The 13,033-nt window shown below is 45.6% G+C and overlaps 1 protein-coding gene and 1 long non-coding RNA gene across 3 annotated transcripts in view; both read right to left on the bottom strand.

The window, feature by feature from the left end:
* LOC142601713 (uncharacterized) overlaps positions 1–13,033 on the bottom strand; it is a 446,015-nt gene that overhangs the window by 196,063 nt on the left and 236,919 nt on the right. The gene's annotated exons all lie outside the window — the stretch shown is intronic.
* Positions 1–13,033, bottom strand: part of UNC5C (unc-5 netrin receptor C) — a 256,963-nt gene that overhangs the window by 45,417 nt on the left and 198,513 nt on the right. For both annotated transcript variants that reach the window (XM_075751579.1, XM_075751580.1), the window contains exon 5: positions 1,478–1,658. In XM_075751579.1, the coding sequence (XP_075607694.1) occupies positions 1,478–1,658 (181 nt within the window). The remainder of the gene's footprint in view (positions 1–1,477; positions 1,659–13,033) is intronic.

Genomic DNA, 13,033 nt, shown 5'->3' with positions numbered 1-13,033 from the left:
ATGCATTTTTATTATTGGACTTTAGGGAGATATTTATCTCTGGGAAGCTATTTATGCTGACTCTGCTTTTCACCCACCTCAGTTTCTGGGATGGATGGATGGATGAAAAAGGAGCTGTGCTGCTCTATGCAATAATGTTGTCGCCAGGGTATGGATAACATACTAATTGCTCAGATTCCCTAAACCCAAATGTTTGTGATATGACACAACCCTTAAGCAGCTCTGCAGCAAACCCCATAAAAATGGCTGCTCCTTTGCATATGTGTCTCGACTGCACTGTTGAAAAAAATGCTGTATATGTATGAGGCAGAGTTGCAGCATGCATACATCTTTATGTTTCTGCATTCAATATCGTTACAAAACACAGTGCTCTTGCATGGTCCATCCCTCAATATCACAAACACTGCTAATCAACTCAATTCAGTCGGTTTTCTATAAAAACTGAACTAAAATGCCCTCCATTGTAACTTCAGGGAAGCAACTGCTTACAATTAAATCTAACTGCTACCCTGAATATGAAATGAATATTAGGGATAATCATAGGGATTTTTTCCTACTTGTCTATCCTATAATTAAGCTGATTGTAAGGAACACCAGGACAGTCAGCTGGCACATCGTCAGAGCAGGTTTTGTTCTGCTGGATACCCCCGCCTGGGACGCATCAGGGCAGTAACTTTGCAGGAGCAAAGGCTCGGACTGGTGGGGGAGAGCTGCAGTGCAGCACAGCCTGGAAGAGACCCCAGGAGGGCACCTCATCCGGCCCCTCCCCAGCCAAAGCACGGCCATCCTCAATATTAAACTGAGGCTGTGGATGCAGACACAAAATAACGTTATCCCATGCTTCGTATTCCCCTGATGCTTATTTTTAAGCTAGGTTCTGTGCCTATGAACTGCAGTCCCAGAGGGCTTTGCTACTCTGCCCCACATCAGAGTGTTTTGGTAGTAGACATCAAAAATAAGTTTATTTAAAGAGATATAAGAAGACTGAAGATTCTGCTGTGCTCTGACATTCTTACCACTATCTGGAAGCACACACTTCCCTTCAGTTTTACTCTTATTTCTGAAAAGCGACACTAAGAACACGAAACGTTGGTAGAAAGCAATGCCTTGGGCACTCCTGCCGGAGGAAGTGCCCGATTGGCCCCTTGCTGCCTCCAGCCGGCACGTGTTATGGCAACAGGAGTGACCGCCTTCTCCTCAATGAGGACACCGGCTCTTTGTGTAGGTGCCTGTTCCTCCTTTAACGCCGCTGTCTGTCACCAATAAGCCAAGCCATCAGATCTGTACCTCTGAGTATTTTTGGGAATGAAGCCCACCTGCAGTAGCCACACATGGCTGCAAGAGGCAGCACAGGCGGCCCAGCCTGGCTATTCACTGCAGTAAGAGTCGCATACAGGCATTTTGCATCCCCCTCCTGTCCCACCGCTCACTTTGAGGGCACGTCCATCCATATGTAGCAGGACAAGACATCACTTACCATAGACAATCACAGTCGCTGTGGTGCTCTTCCTTTTGGCCACAATGTTTTTGGCGACACAAGTGTAATTGGCTGTGTCAGAAAGCCGGGCTTGCTTAATGATCAGGTTGTGATCGATGGTGATGTAAAAATTTCGGTCTTCCACGGGATCAATCACCTCTTCATTCTTCAGCCACTCCACCTTGGGGTTTCAAAGGGCCAGAGAGGAGGCAATGAGTCAGCACCAGGTCACGCCACAAGAGGCACAGTGTCTGTGATTACATTGCTCGTCCCAGAGAGCACAAGTCAAGGCACATCACAAAGGACTCACCTGAGGCACGCTGCCAACTGAAATAAAACACCACGGCAGAAACACGGGAGAACACCCTTCATGACTACCTTTTCCTTCAGGTCCCCTTCCCTCCCACCCATCCACACAACACTTGTCTTGCCTTGCCTTGAAAATATCAATGCATTTTCAAAGGCTGCCAGCTACTGTAAAGAGACAAATAGCTGATCTATGTTTTCAGAGTCTGAGGCAAAGGATAAGGAAGGGGTGATACCTTAGGACCATATCTATAAATAGAAAATTCCCTTACAACGTCAGAAACCCTAAAACAGCAGAGATCTCACACATTCTTTTGTACATCTTGTCTAATTAGGCAGGTAATAATGCAGTAACCTTGTATGTACCTGCCCTGGGTCTAACGCAATGAGGCCCTATACCAGAGTAGGTCACACTAACAAATTACAAACATGCCAATGTTTTTAAATATACGTGCACTCACACGTACATGCATGTTATTGTTTTGCTGCAATCAGGATTAAACAAAATAGAGACAGTTACCAAGGAAATAGGGAATCACAAAGACTACATCAGTGCTTATTTTTCCCTTTTCTTTATGTAAGCTATATTTTATTTTAATAAAGTGTAATTTCCTTGGTTACACAGAAAAATATTTTCATATGTGATTTTTAATCTAGACAATGTTGTCTTTATTGCCTTCCTTAAGAAACACCCTGTTATATCCCAGCTGACTGCTGTGAGCCACCCTAATATAATTTGGCTGCAAATCTAGTAACTTGTTTTCATTTTAACTGAGAGTGCTCTCAAGGATGGGACTGGGGCTCTGGATGGATCAAAGCCGGGCCTTCAAGTCATGGAATCACTTCACCTTGTGCCCAGGATTTAATTAAAGGAAGAAAAACATAAACACAACCAACCCGCCGGACTCGTGAGGTGCTAACCACCAAGACCTGCTCTCACAAACCCCACTTTTCCAAAGACATTTGAGGAACTGCCCGAGCACTGACATATCCCAAAACCAATAGAGAACCTGCTCCCCCCACCGAGACAGCCGTACAGACCGTCCCGAGCTGTGGGGAGAAAACCGATGGCCTCTCCCGGTGTCAAACACAGAGGGCTTGATTCATCCCCGTACAGAGCCAGTCCAATGCTGCGAGACCAGCACTGGCGGCTGTGGGCTTGGATTCGAGCTGCCCACCACCCGCTCCCCATCTTCAGCCCTAATTCAAGCAGCTCCAGCTCCCCTACCCCAGTTTGGGTGGACGCGCATCAGGTGTGAGCTGCTTCCAAAGATGTACACCTTAGTGAACGTGCAGCCTTGAAGGTTTGATGTAAACCCTCCTCTCCCACAGCAGATTGCTCCAATATGTAGTAGCCTCACAACTATCAATACTGTACAGCTTAAAATCAGTGGTGCAAAAAGGGCTGTGGAAATGCATACATGTGTCTGCGAGGAACAGGGAAGGAAGAAAGAAGACATAAGACTTTGGAGGCTGTGTTTCTGTCATTAGAACATTCATGTTTTACCATGGAAGATACAAGTTCTTAGTCAATAACCTGGTTTTCCTTGTCAGGATGATTAAAATTGTTCTTCCTCCTTTCTTGGATCCTAATAGGTATCAGGTATGATCAAGACAGACAGATTCCTGTTCAGTCAGTGGCAATATTTAGCTGCTTCCTCACTCGCAGGTCAAGCCTGCATGAATTCCAGACTGAAAAACAAGCCAGGAGCTTACCTTCCCACCAGTGGTAGGCTGCCACTTAACGCCCCCCCCCCCCCCCCCCCGAAAAAAAAAGTCTTTCTTGTTTTTTAATACCATTATTCATTTCTGGAATGGAGTACAGACTTGTACCAGGACTCTAAAAGATGCTACATGCACTGCCGCAGCTGTGTCCGTACCACCTGCAAATCCACCTTGCTTTTCTTGTGCTCTGAACACTGAGGACACCAGGATGTCAGCGAGGACAGGACTACAGCCTACATGGTCTAAGGCTCAGTCCAAAATGCTTCTGGTATGCCCATCCAAGCGCACACTCCAGCAGCCCTCGGCACTATGCAAGGCTCCAGGCTCAAGCACACAGTTCTCTTTTGCGAGCACTCTGCAACACTTTCTTTCTCCACAAAAACACACGCACGCATATTCAGCCTGGGTCTCAGCTGATTAGACAAAATTAAAGCTATGAACATTAAACTCCCTGTCATCTCTGTAAAAACACCAAAGATGATATGAAAACAGGAATTGCCAATATCAGAAAAAAAAAATACTCTGTATTATTCAGTATATTGCCTCTGGCTCTTCACCAAATCTCTTAGGAAAAAGATCCTTTTTACATAATGGCTCACAGAATTTGCCAACAATAAACCACTAAGTTTGCAGAACAACAGGATGTCTCTTTTGCTGAAAAATCTGTGTACTGTGTGTGCACATCTAAACCCCATCTCTTTTACAAGATACCTCTTTAATAGAACTAATTCAGTCTTCTTCTGGCATCCAGGTTTTTATAATGTCACGAGTCTGTTCATGTCGCAAACTATAAAGTTGTCAAATCTGAAGGGAGGAACTGAGGGATGATTTGACAAGAGGCAGGACTCTCCTTTCATACACATTTTAGCCATCAGTAGAGCAACACAAAGAAGAGCACACCCCTCCAGCAGTTGTGGTTTCTCCTCAGTCCTTGTAGAAATTGTAACTAATTAAACACACTACAACATGTAAATGAGACTTTTGTTGGTACTTATTTTCAGTTACTAATGGCCTCATTTTTTCTGGTGCAGGTGACTGCAGTGCTCAGCACCTCCAAACCTCAGATTTATTTTTTGAGGTAACCAGAATAGGTGGGAGCAGGGCTGTTCCGTCACATAAGTAGGAAGAGATCAGGTGTCAAATACAACAGAGAAGAGAACAAAGCAGAACGAGACACTGTGATTTATGAGTGACAAGTATGCAAACTGTTATTACAGAAGTTAAAAGCAACGATTTCTTTTGATGCCATGTCATTCCCCAAGGCACAGCCCCCTCGCTGAAGTAGGCTGTTAATCCAGTCAATGCAGAAACTTATCCTGAATTTAATTCCGCTGCCTGAATAACAGTGACTGGTGCCCTGGGGAAACCGCCATGCTCGCAAGATGTTGGCAGATGAGGCGCCGGACGTTTATGCGCCAGGGACCCGCACCCCTCCGGGTGAGCAGACAGAGGGCCAGCAGCATACCCATGGGCATTTCAAAGCTCACAAGATGCCTGTCTTCAGGATCGTACCAGATCACACCCTCGTGGCTCCATTTTTCAACTCTCTGGAGAAGACGCCTCTAGAGTAGATGTTTGCTTTTGCCTAAATATTGAAGATGTGCATTTACTAGCTATAGTCACGATGATTCTTGAACAGGTACCTAGCTCTATTTATTCAACTAAATCAGGCACATCCCACCAACTGTTATTAATAAATGTACGGATGGCTGTGAATACACATAGAAAAAGCCTGGGCATCAGTTTTTCCTTATCACAACAGAAATCATTTAATTGGCAACAATACTGCCAGGAAGGATGGGGTAAGTGTTCCCTTGTGAAGATGACAGCTATGGAAAATTACAATAAGATGCAACTGTTTTTTCTTACATACCAGCCCCCTGGAACAAAGCAAGCACAAACCACCCATTTCTTTTTTCAGTTTTCCACTCAAGAAGGTATTTTTGTTCCATGTTTGCAATCTCACTAGCAAGAGAAGGCCTCTCCGTAAAGGTGTGAGTGCAACGAATGAAGTCCTGACTCATAGTGACTGTAGATGCTGAGAAGGTGGAGCGCACCCAAAGTCACCTTCTTTTTGGTCAGAGCTCCTTAGTGCTCTGGACGTAATTTGCAGAGCAGTGAGGCACACAGCTGGATCTACACATCCGGCGCTGCTAACGTGCTGGCAAGCCTGCCATGAGACTGAGCTGTCCCCGAGACCGGCTCAGGAAGCGCACGATCCAAGGCGGCTGTAATTTAGAGCAACATACCTTGTAGCATCTTTTCTGTCATCCCACTCCCCAGTGAGAGACAGATGTGTTGTCTCTAATTATTCACTGACTGGTATCGGGAGATACATTAACATAATTGGCACATTTGTTCTAATTAACAGAGGGAACCTGCCACATGCCACCCAACATGAAACGCGAGACCAGCAAGAACAGAAAACCGGCAATCACTGCCCCGGCTGTACCGTGGAGCTGCAGCCAGACCTGTGCTGCTGCAGGATGTTTCCAGCAGCAGCCTGAACTAAGGCAGCACACGCAGAGACTAAGACTTGCAAAGCCGGGCCAGGCTTCTGTGCAAACTAAATGAACACAGGGAACATAAATCACACAAGTGATTACATACGCAGGAAAACCTATTACGGAAGCTAATTACTGACACAAATTTAGCCATGCCAAGTTACTAGCGTTACTAGTAAATCTCTTGGCACACTTGCATATGCGCGACTATTTTAGAATCTGGTAGAGCAACAGGACATCCGCTCCAAAAGAAACCCAAGAATGGAAAAGGGATACAAGCTCATCTACATCCTCCCCTCCTGGTCAGATGAGTTGTTCCTTACACCTCTCGTAATCTCAAGAGGAAAGTCAGCAGGGTGCGAGTCCTGGGTTCTGATCTCTCACTGCCTCCACTGCACCAACCTGCCCTAGAGTCATCTTCAGATTGGAGAGCACCTGCCGAAAACAGCAAATCTTCTACCCTCCAGACACAGGCAAAGCTCTCTGGTGCCCATGAGTGCAATTCTCCAGAAGAAACAAGATGCAAACAGCTGGGAGCAGTGAGGGATTTGCCTCGATAAACAGTGATTTAGGATTCTGGGAGGTGAGACCATTGCACCCCTGCCTTCCCCATGCTTGGCCGACGCGGCAGGATCGCTTTCCATCTGGTCCCTCCGCCGTGCCGGCGTTGTGGCTGGTGTCCTCTGCAGCCATGCCGACCGGTCGCGGCCGCATCGCTCGCCTTGCTGCAGTCCCTGCTGAGCTCGCATCGCCTCCAACAGCCACAGGGAAATCATAGCTCCCCTGCTACACCAGAATTGTAACAACAGGCACGCATCCCATACCGTATTGACAGTAACGGCACACGTACACATGCCAGTGAGAATAAAACATTTGTGAAGCGAACTACTGATTTGGACACAGTACAAGACACCCAAGTGAGACTGAGAAAACTCTAGTAGTTTTATACGGACTATTGAGCCAGCAGCTATTTCAGGTACCTTGAGTGCCTCTTCGAAGAATGTTACTTGAGTTTTTGGATTTGGTTTCAAATGTACACTTTCACCCCATTAACTGCCCGCTGAAGAGGATGCTGTCCTCCATGTACTACTTGCTGGAAATAGATGTCGTACCCATTTAAAAAAAAAGAAAAAAAAAAAGGACGGTCCGAGGCTGAAATTACAGCTATGAGAGACTGCAAAACACATATTGAGAATGAGACAGCAAATGCAAACCACCATGACATTTTGTTTAGTTGTTGCTACTGTGCTTCTGCTGCCAATAAGGGGAATTTGTGTTCCTGCTGTGGAAACGCTTCCTTAATTGCACATATATCTAGCTTTCTGCTTGAGTACTAAAACCTACACAGGGTGTACGTACAGCTGCTGGATGTCTCCGGCCCTATACAGCTTTGCTTTATGCACAACGGGGAAGTGAAGCCTCACAGTAGAAACATCAAAGGCCGAGGTGGACTGGTAGCAGCAGATGGAGAACTTTGCTTCATAAAGCCTCAAATTCAAATACAGATCATGGCATTATTAACCGAAAACCACGGCAGCTGCCATCTGTCCACCAGGAGTTGCTGAGTTTCCTTTCCCACCTGAAAGAGGGGCTTGAGCTGGAGGTCCCATGGCTCATGTGCGTTGGTTGGCATTTGGTTGACATGTGGGCATGTGGACTTCCCAGTCCCTGAAGCGACTGGGAGGGGTCTGTTTGGAAACAGCTTTAAACGAGTTACCAATGTGATGTCTGTGGTTCTTTGGTTGGCTGGATAGACAGTTCTCATTCTTCACTGCACAAAGCTATATGCTTTTCAGGATCATTAAATTCAATAAGGGAACAGGATGTTGGGGGGTGGCTGCAGTCCCCGAGGACAGCCCCTTTCCCATTCTTCCTGGGAGTTGCATAGTGCCAGTTGTCGTACAGACAACTCCTCCTACCAGTTTTAAAACACATACAGTATTTTGTTCACGTTACATGTTTTAGCGAAAGAAAAGCATCAGCTCTAGAAGCACATGGAAATTCCTGAGCAAAACCGAGCCAAACCTGATCAAATGACTCTTGAGTGACAGCTGACGTGCACTCCACAGACTGCATTTTGGAAATACCTCCATTAAAAGATGGGACCATCATAATTCTTCGTGCCTAAGGTGACCACTGCATCTGAAGAAGCTACTACCAGAGGACCTGACGAAGACAATGCTACCACCGGGTGACTGAGGGCGCTGGTAAGAACCAGGGGCTCTGCAAAGCACTGCCAGAGGTAACTCTCACCCTTGAGGCACTATGAGGCCTGTTGGCCACACGGAGCTAGAATCAGTCAAAGTAGGGCCTGACAGACTAATCTTGTAGGCACACAGAATAGTATCTCCAGGATGAGAAGCTATCTTCTCTAAGGGGAAAGTTGGGAGGTATGCTTATATACCTCATCAAAAAAAGCAGCTAAAAGCTGTGTCCCACACTGCATATCTTCCAAAAATATCCATAAGGTAAAATGCTGCTCTTTCCGAGTACAGCCTGAAAAAGAGAAGCAGTTTGTGTTAGCTAAACCAGCATCCCAGAACCATCTTTGCTGCAAAAAACAACCTGTAGAGAGGACAAGCTAGCAGGGTTCATGTCAATGCTCTTGTAGAAAACCTCCTATTGTAATCTTTTATGGAGTAACTAGAAACCTGACAGTTCTCCAGTCTCACAGATCGGTCTTGCTTCTGGTCAGATCCAATCACACAGCAACTTGATTCACTTAGGAGCATGCTCTACCCTCACATCGACATCACTGGAACTGCACTAGAAAGGAAAATATAGGGCTAGATCCCATAGAAAATTCAGGTCTCAAAAAACTCGGTCCTGCAAGAAGAAATGTGCATCTTGGCATCGGTTTCTGCACTGTGGAAATGAAGTGGTAGGAAATGTAAAAGCAAGGCCGTCTAATAAGCTAGTAGTTAGCATATTTCCCAGGATAGCACAATACCCAAATGCAAGCCTGTTCTCAAACAGGGGCTTGTAATGCACCTCTCATACTTCTCAAAAGAGTGTGCTGACCACCTACCAGCAGACTGGGGTGTGAAAGTTATGTAAAAAGGAACAAAAATGTATGGGACCAGACACTGACAATTACAGGGAGCTTTATCCTGTACTTTTGGAGAAGGACAGGCTTGCATTGCCAGACGTTACCCAATGGCTCTCCAGGGCAAAATGAACGAGCAGCCCTCATTCAATCTGGGCTGTGTTCCTTCTGCAAACAATCCCACCTCCCCCTCCCCGCTCTTCCTCCCTTTGGCACCCGAAGGCAGTTCTGCTATACGCTGTAAGGCACTGCAAAGGACAGTGTCACTTCCCAGCTAATTAGTATTTGTGGCCACAAACTCCTCTACTTGCCTCTCTTAGAGCTCACGTTCCTGCTGAGAATATAAAACACTGCCTCGGCGACACACACCTGCATGGAAATGCATACACGTGAACTCCCAATTAAGGGATAACTGCTGCAAAACGTAAGTGGCTCTCATGAAACAAAGCAAACAGGGGTCATATTAATAATCAATTAGATGGAGCAGCCACCTGATGCTGCCTATTTGGAGAAGTCCCCAGCTTCCACCAGCTTTTGCCCGTGCTAGAGCAGCTGAATAAAGTCTGTGTCACAGTCATCTTGACTTGGCAAAACACCCTCTTCCACCTCTTGACTCAGGGATGCTTTTCCCCATGCTCTACTTCCTAATTAAAGCCATGAATGTGGATAAATATCATGTCCAGTTCTAAACCCAACTGGGTCACTGTATGTTACACCCTGTTCTGCAATTAAACTACTCCGTGAAACACCTCAATTATAATTAAAGAAGCAATTCTCCTCCTGTTAAAGGCACTGCAAATCATACATTTCAATGCAAAAGTTCATCTGGCAGCTTATGGCATATTAACCAATCTTACATCTCATTGATATTTTGATCTATAACCTATCACAATGAGCTAATGTCATGTGACTTGGTGTCTCTAACTGTATTTTATGATGTGCAATACGATGCCGGCATCTTTCAAAGAACAAATTAAAAGAGCTAAGGGGTTAATTGCTATAACTCTGCCATTACTGTTGGAGCGTTGCAGAACGGGAACCTTCCTGCCTTCTCAGGTTCGGTTTGAGAAAATGCACACACAGAAGAAAGTGGAATTGAAATGGATGTTTCTGTTGACACCAGGGAGCTGCAACCGTCTGATTTCCACTGAGCACCGGCAGCTCCCGCCGAGTCTGGCGGATGAGACTGCCTACCTCACTGCCTTATCCTATTTCTCCCCACTGAGGAAAAGCAGAAGGTAGGGAAGCATGGAGCTAGGGCAGGGTGCTGTTTGGTTTTATGTCCATTCCTTTTTTTTTTTTTTTTTTCCCCCACAGCAAGGATATGTGAGTTTGCCCCTGCTCCCCTCAGCTATGGGTGGAAACCTCAGTGTACCAGTGCCAAGCTGCTCCTTCGGCTGCCTGCCCGGGCCACGCATTGGAAAAGACAAAAGGTCTACCTGGGTATTTCAGAACCTGTAGGTAGGTTCCGCTTGATATTGGCTATAAAACTGGGAGTGGGGAGGCACGCTGTGGTGCAGCTGGCACCGATGCTGGTCGGGGCTGATGGGCAGGGGTATATGGCTGCAGAGAAGCTGATCTGGTTTTCCCAGAGGCCAAGCAAACCCTTGGTTCCTTACTTTGTCCCAAGTGAACAAGCAAGACGTATTTTGATTTGACCTCAGGCCATGAGGCTGGTGTATTTTAACAGACCTTCTTCTATCTGGATCTTGGGCTTTTTTTTCCTAGTGGCTGTGATCTGGGCCCACTCTAATGTTCGTCATGTCCTAGTGGATCCGAGGGACTGGTAAGTGCTGCCTTAAAAGCCTTCCCTGTCCATCTCTGTCTTTGTCCTTCTTGCCCTCTGGAGCAGCTGTATGCTGCTATGTAGTTCAGCTTTTCAGTAATAGTAAAATCTGCTCTAGCATTGATCCATAAGAGCTTGACACAGTTAATTGCAATTAAATATGCTGGGAATTATAAGACTAAATTCCCCAGCTACTGAAAAGAGGACTGAGTGTATCCCTGAGCGTGGTTGTTCCCATCACTTTGAAATACCTGGAAAAAAAAAAAACAAAATGAAGTGGGATAATAAAATGAAAGAGAAAAACCAGGGGGAAGATGCTGGGACCCTGGACTCCCGCACTACATTATAGTAAATGTGTATTTTGCACAGTTTCACAGCTTAAGCTTTTCTTCCTCTGTTTTGGTATTAAATCCAGTGACTACCTCGGAAGCCAGTAAGTGGAAAAAACCCCAAAAAAACACCACAGTGCGAAGGGTGGGAAGAGTCTGAGGTACATGCTCACCAAAGCATTTGGAAATGCTGCTCACAGCTGCAACATATGCATTACCCTTCTCTACTTGGAATCAAAGCAGTCTTTCAACAAGATGGAAAATAGCCTCAGACTGCTGCCTGCCTTCTCTCAAGTCCTTTCTTACTTAGTTACCTGTACCATCATATCAGAAACTTCTTCGAACAAATAAACGAAGTCTTAAACAAAGAACTCATTCATCTCTAAGTTAAAATAATCATGTAATCCTTCAACCCACCAAGTTACCTTTCATCTTTCCATTTTTTTAAATTTATCTTACCAGCTTCAGCAAGTGGCTGTAATAAAGTGTCACATTAAGGTATTCATATTCATTAGTGTTCAGATCTTTGTTCTTTTAATAGTGTTGGAAAGAATCTACAAAGAGGCTGTATTAGGCGGCTGTCCAATCTGGGTGTTTGATCTCCTTCTGACTTCAAAAGTCAGAACAGGAAAAAAAAAACCAACATTGAGAACGGTTCTTTTGAATGTCAGACGGGGAGTATATGATTTCTGAGCCTGCCAAGTGTTAATTGGTGTCTGCCCCGACCACGGTACAAATAAGATTCGGAGCCAGTTAGTGTACAGTCGTGAATCTCGGCTATTGACAGGGTGAGCCAGGATACTAGAAGGCAGGAAAAAGTGCAATTATTATGAGAGCAGCTTACAGAGGATCTTTTCAGAGATCACTTCCACGCATCACGTTAAATCATGCTGTTTGGGTCCCAGCCACCCGACCAGGCATTACAGACTTTTCTGAGGGAATAACTGGGCTGGCTGCTGAAATTTCAGAGGTGCTTGTAACACTGCATTCAAACAAACTACCTGTCATCATCAATCTCCTTCTAGCAAAGGTAATGAAGTTCCCCAGTACTACCCTGTACCTCCAGAGCAACATATCCTGTTGCAAACGCTCTTGTCATGGCAAAAAGGCAAGCTGATTTGATGCAAAGAAGCATCAGAAAGGAAAATAAAAAATTGCTCCTAAGTTCCTGAGGAAAGCCAACTGATTAATATTACAGTTGTCGGCAAGCTGGCTCGGCAGATCTAAATGTTCTTTACAGTTTTGGGGATCATAATGGGGAAAGAAAACAGCCTATGGAAAAAAGAAAATGGGAAAAATCTTCCATGCTAATTATTCCTTCTGATGTGGACACGTTTCTGCAATTCCAGTTAAATCTAAACTTGGGTTAGGTGGGGAGGTAACACTTTAAGTTTCACCTCCTGAGAAATCAGTCATCAGCGCTGAGTGACAACCACTTAGCCATGACAGTCTAACTTATCCTAATGCAAACTGGCAACAGTTTCTTCTGTGCGTGGCAGAGGAAAACGGAGGAGAATTCAGATTGGGGAATTACTGTCATTAACAATCAATTTTTCTCTTAACATTCGCAGCGGATTTAGGATTTCAGAGGCCCCCCTGTGACTCAGAGACCCCCCCCTCCTGTGAGCAGTGAGTTTGAAGCTGGAGCCACCACTGCGCTTAGGGAAGCTCCCGTCCACAGGGACACCCGCTGCTGTCGCTGGGCACAGGTTTTGCTGAAGGGAAGGTTCACCCTGCCAGGTAGAGGGCAGGCTACTCATGTCAGGTTTACTTAAATGCCAGTAGGAAAACCAGATAAGCCCCTGAGGATGGATTATTAGGCAGACACATCCCCTACTTGCCCCTGCATCATGCTGCTTC

This window comes from Balearica regulorum, chromosome 4, assembly GCF_011004875.1.
Source record: "Balearica regulorum gibbericeps isolate bBalReg1 chromosome 4, bBalReg1.pri, whole genome shotgun sequence".
Lineage (NCBI taxonomy): Eukaryota > Metazoa > Chordata > Aves > Gruiformes > Gruidae > Balearica > Balearica regulorum.
This window is presented reverse-complemented; position numbering and strand designations above follow the sequence as displayed.